This window comes from Anastrepha ludens, chromosome 5, assembly GCF_028408465.1.
Source record: "Anastrepha ludens isolate Willacy chromosome 5, idAnaLude1.1, whole genome shotgun sequence".
Lineage (NCBI taxonomy): Eukaryota > Metazoa > Arthropoda > Insecta > Diptera > Tephritidae > Anastrepha > Anastrepha ludens.
In genome coordinates, this window is record NC_071501.1 from 20662081 (window position 1) to 20677304 (window position 15224).

The 15224-nt window shown below is 36.2% G+C and overlaps 1 protein-coding gene across 3 annotated transcripts in view; it reads right to left on the reverse strand.

Annotated features, from left to right (window-relative positions):
- LOC128862801 (sodium/potassium-transporting ATPase subunit beta-2) overlaps positions 1–14935 on the reverse strand; it is a 44023-nt gene extending 29088 nt beyond the window's left edge. The window contains exon 1 of one of the 3 annotated variants that reach the window (XM_054101545.1): positions 14339–14935. In XM_054101545.1, the coding sequence (XP_053957520.1) occupies positions 14339–14483 (145 nt within the window). In that variant the 5' untranslated portion in view covers positions 14484–14935. Of the gene's footprint in view, positions 1–2; positions 248–14338 lie in introns of those variants that run through there. The other 2 variants (XM_054101547.1, XM_054101546.1) reach the window with 2 other exon arrangements.
- Positions 14936–15224: the final 289 nt, after the last annotated feature.

A 15224-nucleotide genomic window follows, 5' to 3' on the forward strand; every position in this document is an offset into this window, starting at 1 on the left:
ACAATTTTTCGATTTTTGTTTGTTCTTCTTATAAAGAACTACTGCGGTATTTTCCAAATGCGGTCACCAACTCACAAAGCCAACTCTCCCGCAACGTTTAAAACACACTGAAAAACGTGTAGTCAAGCATAAGTAAGCGAAGCGGCAGGCAGGCAGGCAGACTGACAGGCAGCTGCTCTGTGAATAAGAAACACAAAACTCGCTTAGAGAGTAGCTCGCGTGCGCGTCTCAAAACAAATGCTCAACTCGACTGAAACCTGTCTATACCGTCTACTGTACGCCAACCGTTAGTGCCCAGGCGCCAGTAGCATGGCAAAGACTCAGACCCCAACGCAAAGCAACCAGGCAAGCAGTCAGCTAGCCAACCTACCAACCAAACAAGCAAACAATGAGCTAACCAAGCGGCCGACAAAACTCAGAAAACGCTCATTGCTCGCTGAGCGCGCGCTTGGGAACTCGAGTGTAAACGGCGAACGGCCAGACTCATCCCGGTGTGGCGTGACGAGGCATAGTGAGGAGAGCTTATTTGCATTTGTTTTGGCTTTCAGAGTCGGCTTTCAACATTTTTTTGTATATAATTTTTGTTGTTTTGTACGATTTTCAAATTTCAAGCATTTTTTCGTGCGCAAACATAAGTAGGTGTGTATGTATGTATGTATGCATGTACATGAAATATATGTTGTGCAAAGCATTATTGTGCCACAGAAGTAATGGCTTAACTTAGTTATGTAGATATCTAAATGATGCAGACGCTGGCAGCAAACGCAATTCTACATTCGCACATGAATACACGCAGAAGCTGAGTCACAACTGTCAGCATTGCGTATGCGAGGAGAACTTGTAAACAGCGCCACCCTTAGCATTATGTACGCGCATGTATCCGCCTCATCTCTCTTCGCATTCAAGAAGAAAAATCAGGGCAACTACAAAGGCAAAGATATGTATGTATGTATTTACATAAATATTGTGCCACAACACACCAACTACTCAAAGAAGTGGAACACTTTATAAGTGGTTGCGCGCCTGCTGCCCTACCCGGTCCAATTCTGTTGCCGCAGTCGTTGCCTCAACTCATTTCAACTTGTCAGCTTGACTCCACTTGGCGTCTGTGTGACGGTTTTGTTCCAGTCAGCATCGCATTGACCCCAATATGATGACACACATGCACACTTTGATACACGTGTTTGCAAAAATATTATACATACATACACACACATATATACTTGTATTCACCATGCGATGTCATACCATACACTATTTATTTAACATAGCTATGAGTCTACGGCATGCATGTTTATGTTGCGAAATGCCACAACTTCAGCAGCGCAAATGTCAGCAGCAGCAACAAAGCAGCTGGTGGTGCTTGTTGCACTCGTTGAAAGCAGTGTCACCGCCACTGCAGACGAAGAAGTTGTGATGCAGTCATTTGCACATTCGCACATTTGCGCTACTCCGTACTTTACCTATACTTGCATGTAAGTAGATACAAAGTAGCTACAGTACGAAACAATTATGCCTCGCTGAGATACATATTTGCGTGCCTAGGAAGATCAGCTACTAGGGTGCGTGAATTTCCCAAAACTAGCAGCAGATCCAACATTTCTCGTTCTTTACGTACCGACGCCGAAGAAGAAATCGGGTTTTGGCGTGCCCGGAAAACAGTTGGTACGACGGGGAATGTCAGGCTGCCGCGCAAAGAAAGGTTGCTGCCTAAAGGGCCACGCTGCGATCAAGCGCAACGCGAGACATGTGGGATCGCTACCGGGAGCTCAAAAGGGAAGAGTATGAGTATGAAGAAACGAGAGGCCGAAATACGTTAGTGCGAAGAGCTTGAGATGCTGGCCAGTAGCAAAACGTCAGAAAATTCTATCAGAAAGTTCGACGGCTTACAGAAGGTTTCAGGACTGTGGCGATTTCCTGTAAGAACAAAGACTGTACACGGGTGACTGACATCCAAATCATACTTCAATTATGGGGGGAACACTTCGGGAACTTCCTAAATAGTGACAACTACGCATGTCACAGAGAATGTGAAGATCCCGACGACCCAAACGTTGACGACGGGACTTTGTTTCGCTACCCGACCATGACGAGGTGAGCATAGCGATAAGGTGGCTAAAGAACAATATAGCTACGGGAGCCAACGGACTGCCGGCTGAGTTATTCAAACATAGTGACGAGGAGCTGCCAAGGTGCATGTATCAGCTTCCATGCAAAATATGGTCGAATGATTGGAATTTAATTGTGCTGTGCCAAGTCCGCAAATAGGGTGATACAGCAATCTCCGCCAATTACTGCGGGATTAGACTTCTAAATATCGCGTATAAGATTCTAGTGAGCGTATCGTGGGAAAGCGTGAAGACCACCATCAACCAACTGATTGGCCCTTATAAATGTGGCTTTAGAATTGGGCAATCTACAATCGATCAGATATTCGCACTACGTCCATTCGCGAGAAAGACCCATGAAAGGAAAATCGACATACATCATATTTTTGTCGATTTTAAAGCTGTACTCGACAGTACGAAAAGGAGTTGCTATATGCCGCGTTGTCTGAATTTGGTATCCCCGCAAAACTAATGCATTCTGCATAGAAAGTCAATCGAGCATAATAATGGGTTTTCGATGGTACAGTACTACCTTGCCGATAAAATCACAAAAGTGTTTGCTCTCATATTTAACACCAATTTTGAGATATCCCATTCTAAGTGCCACATAGCAAATATGAATATATATAATTGGCGCGTACTCCCTTTTTGGGTGTTTGGCCTAGCTCCTCCTCCTATTTGTGGCGTGCGTCTTGATGTTATTCCACAAATGGAGAGACCTACAATACTTACAACTAATACCCATTCTGAATATGAACCGAAACGGACCATAAAATATATTTTATACAAATATCTCCATCGCAGTACAACTCCACTAGGTCTTGAAGTCTAAATTTTTCAAATCTACATGAGTACTCTGTAAAAAACAGATACATATATGTTAAGTTAATAGATAGGATAGACAGCTTTTATTGTATTTTCATAGCCTGACTGAGTGCGAGCTTAAAACTGGATAGTATAAAACTGTCATCTTTCAAAAGACGTGCTTAGATGCTGCTTTAAAATAAATTATTTTAAAATTTAGATTTCTTCAGGTTTCACTATGGCATCATCTAAATGTCCACCATGAGCAGTCAGTCGATTCATGAACGCCTAATTGTTGAACACCTCTTTGCGCTACAACGGCAATATTCTCTACAGAACGTCTAGTTTTTGGTTCGCCAATCCTTTTTCTATCCTCAACGGAAACAGTTTCTTGAAATTTTTCCTCCAGCCTTTGAACTGCACTCGTTCGTACAATTATTTAGACTAAAAAATCACGCATTTTGCGATGTGTTGTTCTTTTAAGAACAATCTTTAGATCGAACATTTTCATAATAAATTTCAATAATTTTAACGCGTTGTTCTATCACAAATGTCAATGGTTCAACCAAAAAAAGGTACCGAGTAGGAAATATTCACTACTGACATCTAGGCATCACTTTTGAAAGACGCTTTACAATATGAATATCAGCTGAAATATTTTTGAACAGAATTGCTTCTTAATATCTAACACATGCTGTTTATTTACTTAAGGGGGAAGTCTACTGTGAATTTTTCAAAAAATCGATTTTTTTTTTATTAGCTTAAAAAATACTTTGAACCCTCTTAAATAAGGTACAATATGTGTTACAGCTGGCTAAATTTTTCTTCGTTGAAATTTCGACCTTTTCCCGAAGCGCTTCAAAGCGCGTACCTGCTATACTGAAACTTTAAACGCATTTTTCTCGAAACTAAGTTTTTGTATACGGTGTACACGATATCTCGAGTTCTGATAAATGAATCAGCTTAAAAATTTAATTATATATTCTCTGTAATAGTGTCTCTCGTCTGACATAGGATTTTTTTGATATCGTTATTTGTTAAATTGTTATAAACAATAGTAACATCAATTTTAGGCAAAAAAAAAGAAAAAAATTTCAAGAATTTTTTTTTCAACGCCAAAATTTTTTATCGACATAATCCTACGTCAGACGAGAGTCAATACTATGTATATGATAACAATATTTTGTTTTTTTGTTTTAGATCACCGAAACGTAAGATTTCATGTACACCGTTTAGGCACCTAAGAAAAGCGGACCTGCGCTTGCAGAAGTGCCACAGCGGCCATTTTGAATATTTTGACTTAAACTTTTTTTTTCAAAAACTTAAATATATAATAAAGATAAGAGTTTAAATAGATTTTATGTACGAGTAATATTTTGTTAGAAATAAAATCCGGAAAATAAGCCTGTTTTTTCCCTTGTCACAGTAGACTTCCCCCTTAAGTCCCTAATAAACTAAACATCGAGAGGAAAGCCAAGATAATGAAAAGAGGTTACTTTCTATTTGGGATAAAAAAATGTGGGTATTAAATTCACTACAGAAAAGAAAATACAGACGTTAGACCTTAAAGCTTCTTTGCCAGTCCGGAAGATCTGAAACCAGTTTTGAGCTGTTCGTAACATCTATGAATACAACATCGATAAACACCCACAATCATAGAATAGCGCTTATCAGGCGAGCCAAACAACAAAACCACGTCAAAGTTAATCCAAAATCAAAGTTCTGTTCCCTTAAGGAGGGAACCCGGTTTAGATCTATCAAAAACTCTATTTTTTTTATTGCACTAGTCGTTAGTATAATTACTCAAGAATAAGTGGTAAAAATTTTAAAGCGAAATTCGCATTATTCCCGATTCTATGAGCACTTAAGTGACTGCCCGTCGGTTACGCACCGTAGCGCGCGTTAGTTAGAACGACGTTTTTCTCGAAACTACGTTTTTTCAACTGGTGAGAACTCTAGCTTAAAAAGTTATCGTATCTTTAAGTTAAGTTCTTTATTCAATTCTAATCTATATGAACCTAATCCTAGGATTATATTATTATTTAAAATATGGTTTTTTGAGCAAAATAGATGAAAAAATATGGTATAAAAAACTGCTTTGTGTTCAAGCGCCTCAAAAGCATGCAATTTTCAATACTTTTTTACCACAATTAGGTTCATATTCTTAGGAAATATATTGTTAATAAACAAAAATTGCTGTTGATTTCAGAGAAAAATTGCAACTTCAGGAATTCCCACCAGCAAAACACTTAGATGGCGATAATAGCTTAAAAAAAATTTAAAAGTGTACCTGAAAATATAAATAAAATATCCTCTAAACTTAAACAATTTCTGATTATTCCTTCTTTGTTCAAAAAATTCTCGAAAAACACCAAAATTTTGGTCTCCTAAAGCGGTGGAGGAACTCTTAATTGCCGTAGTGAGGTCTACTTCGAATTCCTTCTACGGAGGAGAGTGCGTTTGAATGATAGTAAATGCCTCCCATATCTCAACTTTTAGAAGAATATTTCACCAAAGACATCGTTAGTATCATTACCATACGCAAGCTTCGTATTCATCTCTCGAGGCCCCTCTGTTTCGCTATTCCCACGATCTATGTCCTGCAAAAAACCGCGTGGAGATTTTTTTTATTTTGTTTATTTATTTATTTATGAGACTGTAAGACTTTTTCGTCTTTTACATCATCATCTGGTTAGAAGTTACAAAATTCAAAATCAATTATTTTTTATACAAATTATATGGGAATAGAATAAATATCAATTAAAAATTTAATAGTTGTCGTCATCTTTGATAAAAATTGAGGAGCTCAACCTAATACTATACACTTTTGTCAAACCGTCTGTATGAATATTTAAGTGTGTACATATCTCTATACCCGCACATGTGCTGTGCCGCTATTTGAATGATTCAGCTATGGTTATTAAAAATGTTGAGAGAACAGAGTAAAAAAACAAAAACATTTTGCAAAAATTCTCATAACTGAGCTAGAAATGCTCTCTTCAAGCTTCGTAATAAAGTTCTACTCGTACAGAATAACCAACCAATCATTTAAATGTCACGATCATTTTTTACCAACAACACCAAGAAGCGCCATAACAATGAATCAACAAATCAATATTTCATTAAAATTTTTCTTATAGACCCACACACACTCATGTGCACATACATGCAAATTCATAATATGTGTACCTGCTTGGTTTGCCAAAATTTGCGCGCCCATTTCTTTATTACTCAATCGTTTCCATGTGAGCTCATTTGGTGCGCTCCTTGGCGGTTGTGCTCATTTTTGAGTATCTTCCTGTCTTCCTCATAGTTAGTTTGAGAATATTACTTTCCGGTTATTAAGGGTTGCATAGTGTAGTATAGTGTGTCTGTGGTCGCTGCTCCGGGTAAAATGGTTCACAATACACCCATACACACACACGCGCGGGGTCATCCACCAAGCATTCGCACTCATTCAAAACTCAAAAACGCAGCTATGCAGCTCAGGTGTGTGTGGGGTGAGTGTTGGCAAATACGTCCGACATATGTATGTATGCGGATACAAATACTCGCCGAGTTTATAGTATACACATAGTAGTTCAATGCACTTAACTGTGCGTATGCTCGCAAAAACTATGCACAACTTCGTACACTGAGAAAAGTGAGTTGAGTGGGTGAAAATTGCGTGGAATTTTTTTGTTTAGTTTTTCGGGCACTTTTAACAAAAACTGATTGTATTACTAAACTAAGGTGATCCAAGTGTTGGGGTCTATTTTAATAGTAAATTATTTTTATGTAGCTCAGTTAGTCTATGCTTAATTTAACGTAACTTGACTTAGTGAAACATATTTCAAAACCAGAGGCAAAGGCAAACCAACATTTACATGGTTGATAATAGTTGCATTTAAGTTAAGTTAAGTTTCTTAAGTTAAATTAAGTTTCTTAAGTCAAGTCAAGCTTCTTAAGTGGCATTAAGTTTCTTAAGTTAAGGTAAGTTTCTTAAGTTAAGTTAATTTTCGTTTCTTAAGTTTATTAAGTTTCTTAAGTTAAGATAAATTTCTTAATTTAAATTAAGTTTCTTAAGTGAAGATAAGTTTCTTAAGTTTAATTGCGTTCCTTAAGTTAAATTGGGTTTTTTAAGTTAAGTTAAGTTAAATTCCTTAAGTCAAGTTATGCTTCTTTAGTTAAGTTAAGTTTCTTAAGTTTAGTTAAGTTTTTTAAGTTAAGTTGAGTTTCTTAAGTTTAATTAAGTTTCTTAAGTTAAGTTAAGTTTCTTCAGTTAAGTTAAATTCCTTAAGTCAAGTTATGCTCCTTTAGTTAAGTTAAGTTCCTTAAGTTAAGCTAAGTTTCTTAAGTTAAGTTATTAGGTTCGTCAATAAGTTTTGTCGTTCTATAAAAAAATCTCTATTTTATAGTTTAAAATACACTATATGGAATAACTATAACCTCCGTGAACATCAATACACTTATTCCAACGAGATTTCAATGCATGGATTTCATCCTTGAATTGAGAATCTGGAGGGCCAGAAAAATATGCTTCCACAGTCGTTATGATGTCATCATTCGATAAAAATTGCTTTCCACGCATGAATTTTTTAGGTCTGGAAACAGATGGAAGTCGATAGACGTCAAATCTGGTGAATAACTCATAGATTTTAGCCATTGTCAAAATGCTCTTGTGACACGGTGCACTGTCCTTATGCAAGAGAATTGTTTCTTTTGTAAACTGGGTTCTTTTGCACTAATTTTTTTCTTCAGTTGGTGTAAAATGTTACAATAATATTCAAAATTTATTGCCTTAACAGTTCGCCATAATCCATAAACTAAACTCCTTTCGCCTCCCAAAAAACTGATGCTAACACTTTCTTGGCCGATTTCTGGACACGAACTCACTTCGGAGCCGAAGAACCAAGTTCACATCATTCTTTAGCCTCTTGCTTTGATTTAGGATCTTAGTTATAGACCCAAGTCTCATCCAGAATGAGGAATCGACGCTCAAAATCCACTTTACCCTTTTGAAAACGCTCTAAATTTTGCTGAGAAAGTCGCATTCGAATGTATTTTTGTTCCATTGTTAACGAATGCGGCACCCATTACGCACACAGCTTTCTGAAATCCAATACTTCAGTCAAAATATTGCTAACACTGACCAATGAGATGCCTAGCGCTTCCACTAAAACTCTTTCAGTCATTCGACAATTTTCCAATACGATATCCTGTATTTTTTCTATGGTTCTGAACGTCCTTGATATGGATGGTCTTCAAGGCTTGTGCGGCCACCTTTAAATTTAGCAACCCATTTTTCTTCTGTACTAATTGGTGACGAAAATTTCTTATACATTTTGAACATTCGTTCAGAAATTTCCTTTGTTTTTAAACCCTCCAAAAATAAAAATTCAATCACCGAACGAGACTTAATTTTTTCTATTGTAGAAAATACTGTGACACGTCGATACAAAATGGCTTGTAAATAATGAATGAATAGGCAGATTGAGATGAAACTTCATGTACGTTCATATGAAGAGGGTACCAACATAGCAAGAAAAATTGGAGCTACTAGGAGCGCCCTCTCTTATCGAGCCGCAAGACTTATTGAACAACCTAGTAACTAATATAATAATAGATCTTTTAGTGGGTATCAGACAAGCACTATAGCTTCGGGGGTCGTGTATATTGCATAAGTATTGTAGAATTGTACTGATAATAAATGAAATGATTGATGATGACTGAAATGAATGAATGCCTAATGAATGAGTTACCGAATGAGAACTATCGATAATACTGCTAATTTATTGGCAAATGAGTTCAGTTCGTTTGCTGAAACGTAATTTTAAGCGCATCACATTTTCATTACGTCAGTGTTGCCAGAGATGAAAACTTATATTCAAAATCGAGATTTTTTTTCATAAGTAATCAGGAAAAGCGTAAAATGAAGAAATCGGAATAAAATTAAAGTTCCATATAAAGAAAAGTTCATAGTGAAAATATCTCGAAGTACTTGAAGATCTTTTTGGTAGGTGGTTAGTAGGCAAATTCAGCTTTTTTGTTAATTATTTTTCTGCAGTTTCCGATTTATTTATTTAATTTTTTTTTTTTTCATTTCAAAGATGTTTGATTATACTTTTCTGGCAACTCTATTCGACGGCTATTGTAACGAAAAAGGAAGTAGCCGTGTTTTGTGATCGAAAAATTCGCAGGTTATTGTTTTGACAAGCCAATGCATCCGCAGAGTTATGAGTTATAGTTTGATGTAAAGTTGAAAGAGTTGCATTAATGGCCAATTTTTGCTTTTTATAAAAAAGTTGGAAAAAGTTGCAGGTATACGAATTCGTTCAACGATGAACGCTGCAACATCATAGTGGACAATTTCTTGTTAATTGAAATAGAAAATATGCTATGAGACAATCCGCAGTTTCTGCAGAATGGCGCTGCATATCTCATAGACCATCAAACCTGATATAATCTGCTTCCCGTGCTAGAGTTTACATTCTTTTTAGGCGTGTCGCTAAAAATCGATGCTATTGGCATAATACAGGATCCTAAGACAAATATTGTACGCACTATTCGTCAAACAGCGCAAAGAACCCTCAACAAGCTCTTGGAGAATTGCGTTAAGAGGATGGGCTACTATGAAGCTAGTCGAACTGTTTAACATTTAGATGAAAAATTCTTCAAATTTTTTGTAAACTTTGTATCAACGTCTACAATTTTGATTTATATGGTATTGTTTAATGCACGACAACTTTTTTTTGTTTTTTGTAATAACAAATAAATTCGATAGCATTGCACTGAATAAACCGGCTCCTTAAGCAAGAGGAAAGCAAAATATGGCACAATGCATAGGAGACTGTTTTTTTTACTTTGAAAATAATCGATTGAGAAGCCTTAAAAAATTTAAACTGTTGGTAAAGTTAATCGAATGGCTGAAATTATTTTATATAACATATAAAACTGTAGACTCCTTCAAATGCTACTATGCTAAAGGAAACTGGGGCTTGTTGATCTCATTTAATTTTTGAAAATACACTTATGTGTGGACCAAACTCTAAAGATTAATGGGACACATAAAGTATAATCTATGTTTTCATTCCGAAAGAGAACCTTTATGTGATAGAAATGCAGGTCATTTATTCCACTGCCTGCCGAGTGTTCCGCAATTAGAAACTACTCGTATGAACAAGGATCAACATCTGGTATGACACACACAAATAGTTTTATTAATGTTAAACCAAAAACGAATATTTAAACGAGGAAACTATTCCACTAAAAATACACAGCTGAATAAAACACTTTCACTTCAAACAAATGTTTCTCTACATACTATTTAGAACCTTCAGAGAAATTATCACATTGAAGCAGTCCAAGTCGAATTGAGCTAGAAGAAGCAAAAGTTTATTGCCAAAAGTCGGCGTGCTGTGCCACTTCTGTATGTTTTATTAAAAAAAATTGTTTATATGTGTTTAGAAATTGTGCTTAGAAATATTTGTATTAACAGTTCTTAACTTTGAAAACTATTCAAATTCCAACTACCTAATCTACACTTAATATTATACCTACATTAGTATTGAAAACCGTTTTTCTGTTCGCAAAGTTCGAAAACTTTAAATTTTTTTGGAAATTTCGGTTGTGGATTCTGGATGGGATTTTTATCTTATCCTCTTATCTTGTCATAAGTACAAAAAAAATGTCTCTTAAAAATAGAACTCCATTGCTTTGAAAATCCTGTAGAATCTAACATTCACGCCCACATAACAGCGCTGCTCACCTGCAAATCACTAATGAGAGTGCTCTGCTGCTGTTAGAGCATACGGAATACATCAAAAGGGCAACTGCTACTTATGTTTATGCATACACGTACAGTAAGGTGCAAAAATGGAACATAAATAGCATAAGTTACGTTTAGTACCATATCTACGCAAACAAGCTGGTTTAATTGAATGCAATTGTACATATATTATATTCGTAATGTGTAAGCTTTCAAATGAGCCCATAACGGTTAAAATCTAACAACAACAACTACTCATTGGAAGAGCTGAAAAAAAAAAACACAAATGTTCCAATTATGCACCGCTTACTTCGTTGTTGTTCAATGCTTAATTTTAACGGTTCTTTTTAAATTTGGCTATGGTTTCTTTTGTTCTTTTTCTGGAATTGGTGTCATAAAGTGGTAAAGTGTCAAGTCATTAATAAATAAAACTATGAAACCAAGTGTTGAAGAAAATATTGTAAAATCTGTGCGGGACGGGTTGTCTATTCGAGAATGTGCCCAAAAATTCAAAGTTAGTCACACCACAATTCAAAGGCTTAAAAAAAACATGATTTATTACAAGTTAAGCAAAATCCTGGGCGTCCACAAAAAATGGCCGAGCGGGAAAGCCGGCATTTGGCTAAACTAGTTACAAGAGGTAGCGTAAAGACACCGTCAGAAGGCATTCAGACAATGAATTTGAAAGTCAGCAAATGGACAGCGAGACGAAATTTGAAAAAATTAGGATTGAAAGCTGCAGAAAAGAAGAAAACCCCGCTGCTTTCAAAAAAAAAACATAATGAGCAGAAAAAAGTGTGCTGAAGTACACACCGATTGTGCTAATGCAGATTGGCAGCAGGTACTAAGCAGTAAAGCTTCAATAATTAATATCATTTAATGCATATTTTTATTTTTTACAGGTGATATGGTCAGATGAAACACAAATCAACCGATTTGAATCGGATGGCTGTTCATGGTTTTGGTCAAAAGATCCCCACCAGTTAACAAAATCAAGCGTGAAAGAAACAGTGAAGCATGGTGGTGGCAACATAATGGTTTGGGGGTGCATCACTTGCAATGGTGTGGGTCCTTTGATCTAAATCGAAGGACGAACGAAAAAGGAGCAGTACTTGACGATCTTGCAAGAAAATTTGCCTGCTGCCATCCAAAAAACCGGTCTTGCTGTTGAAAAAGTTATTTTTCAACAAGACAATGACCCTAAACATACGGCAAAAATGGTGTCCAGCTGGCTGAAGTCCCAAACAATTTCGGTTATGCAGTGCCCAGCCCAAAGTCCTTACATGAACCCCATTGAGAATTTGTGGCATCTCGTAAAACAAAAGCTCGCAAACTATATAAACCCGCCAAAATGGATGAATGAGGTCTGGGAGCAAGTCCAGGATGTGTGCTACTCCATTCCGCTACAAACTGTGGCTAAATATACAGAAAGTGTGCCAAACCGTACAAAGGCATTAAAAAAAATCGAAGGGGCTTTGGACGAAATATTAAAATAATTTTGTTTTTGTACTTTTTTTATAAATAAATAAGCGGTGCATAATTGGAACACTTGTGTTTTTATTTTCACCTCTTCCAATGAGTAGTTGTTGTTGTTAGATTTTAACCGTTATGGGCTATTTGAAAGCTCACACATTAATTATATAATATATGTACAATTGCATTCAAATAAACAAGCTTGTTTGCGTAGATATGGTACTAAACGTAACTTATGCTATTTATGTTCCATTTTTGCACCTCACTGTATATGGATATGTTAGGTCCTAATGTTAGTGATAACAGAGAACTCTCAATAATGAATGTTTCATTAACATTCTCTGATAGTACTGACTCTTATGTTAAATAACTAGTATGTACAGAGCAGGTAAAAACAATGTAGAAAATTATGTTGAGTCGTTTATGTTATAACAAATGTGTATTTACGTTACAGCAACTAAAATTGCTGTTAGAGCTTACATTTTTATATGAGCATATGCAATCGTATATAGAACCTCTGCTGCTGTATTTATTTATTATGATTATTTTTTAAATAATAACATGGATGAATTAAGTATTAGGATGTGCTTATCATGCAAACTATGATTTGCAATATTTCAATTCAAAATTACTTTTTGAATAGCGTTGCCAATACTTTTTTTAATTCAAAAAGTATGGGTATTGTCTAATCATATAAGGGGTTAGGGGTAGTCAGAGACCCGAAAAAATGATGATTTTCAATAATAAATTTTTTGCCAGACAATTGCTTTATTTTAGAAATATAAAAACATAGCATTAATACATTATGTTTCGACTTGACTTTAGCAAAATTTCAAAAAAAAAAAAAAATTTATAATTGTAAAAGTTATCGCTGTTTGTGTGGAGCCCGTTTCCTTTGCGGTGATTCATCTAAAATCAATCGGACAAGAGAAATTAGTTTTATTAATAGATAATCTTGTGCCTGATCCAAGCTTTTTTTTTCAAAATTAAAAAAATGGCTGCCTAAGGAAATATTTTTCAGATTTTCGAGAGAAAAAAATCGACAATTAATTGTTTAAAAAAAATCGAAATTTTAAAAAAAAAATCCTTCGATCAGGCATGAGTCTTTTATGTTTTTCAAAAGCAGTATACATTTTATTGAAATCTACGAAGCGGTTTTAAAGTTACAGTGATCACCAGTTTAAAAAAAAATTGTTTTGAGAAAAACGCATTTAAATTTTCGCTATCTGCTCTGGAGCGTCCTAGCGCCCTTTGTTAATTGTTGAATAACTCGAAAAGTATTTGTCGGATTCAGCTCAAACTTTCACACAATATTTTTAAGATATTATACTTTAAGAAAATGCAAACAAAAAATTAAATTTTTTGAAAATTCTGACTACCCCTAATTCCATAAGGAAACTATATACATCTACATTTGGAATTTCACTAGACGAAAACCACTATCGATGCTAACGCTTTGTATGGATTACAACGGTATTGTACATCACTAATTTTTGCAAGAAGGTCAGACAGTTAATAAGAACTATTATTTGGGCATTATGAATCGTTTACGTGAAGCAATTCGCCAAAAAAGAAAGAATTTTTGATAAAACAACTCGTGGATTTTGCACCAAGATAACACACCGTCGCTCAGTGCCATCATTATCCGTGAATTTTTCACCAAAAATGAAACGAATGCCATTCAACAGCATTCAAATTCACCTGATATGGCGCTCTGCGATTTTTTTTCTGTTTTATCGAGTCAAGAAACCAATCCGAGGAACGCATTTTAACAGTCGGAAGGGAGCAATGGAGAAATCAAAGACGGCTCTAATGGCGATATTTAAAACAGAGATCCAGAAATGTTTCAAGAGCTGGATCAAACGCTGGCATAAGTGCGTTGCAGTCTATGGGGAGTTCTTTGAAGGCTATACTATCATTTTTGAGGAATAAACTTGCATTTTGAATTTTCTGATTTTCTTGTTCAAGGTGGTATTTTTTATCTTGGGCTAACCTATATTTTTATATTCACCAGTATTATTAAGTCAAACTTTTAAGAAGCGTGCGCTTTCTATTTTATCTTTTCTTTTTGAGTCTGCTATAGATTCACAACAAGGTGTGTCCGAGTATAGCCTTTTGTTTTGTTTGGAATACTCAGCTGGCACGCCCACTCTTTCCAGTTGGCGACCATACAACATTTATTGCTCGAACTATTGAAAAAACTCACCCCAACTATCCACAGTGCGGCCGCAGTATGCTTTCTCCTCAGGATCATAAATGATTTGCTTCCATGAACGCGATTTCGGACGCTCTGGTGGACGTGAGTAATAATGCTGGAAAGCATCGATGGATTCCTCAGCAGCTGTTGGCATGTTGACAGTTAACTGCGGTAGTTATCCTTATGAAACTTATAAAAACTTAGCAATAACCGAAACACTGTCCAAATATCCTTTGCGATATAAAATACGCTTCAACTGCGCTCACTTGCACAAGGAACCGTCCTTGTGTTACACGAAAATTGTACGCGTCAAGGATACTTTGACGTCACGCGCTACTTTGGTTGTAGGGGAAATACTTTTTCTGGAATCCGTGTTCACCGTTCAACGTTTACGTAAGTGCTCGTGAAAGCGCGTTCAAATTACATTCACGAATTAACACTGACAATTGAAATCACTAAAGCAAAATCACTATGGACAATTTTCTGCTTATCCAACTTATTGTCGTGGCGACGTCTCAAGACACAATGCCATTACCGTTGTTGCCGTCGTGCGCCGCTGTTTCGCAAGTGCGTGTTTCTTAGGACTCTACGCTTGAACGAATGATCATCACAGCCTAGCCTGGAACCAATGAACAGCCTCAATCTGTTGTATTCATCTAATCAAAAAACAAAAACCAAAAAAAAAAAAAAAACAAATCTTCACGTCGTTCGCACACTTGTTGATGTTGATCGTTGGTGATTGTGTGTGATTGCCACCACTCGTAACGCTGCAACTGCGACACTTTGTCACGGTGCTGTTGGCTGCGACGGCTGTAGAAATTTGGAGCTGAAGGAATTATGGTGGGGCACTGGTGGCTGATCAGCACTCCAACGGCCGGGATAGCTGAATTCGGTT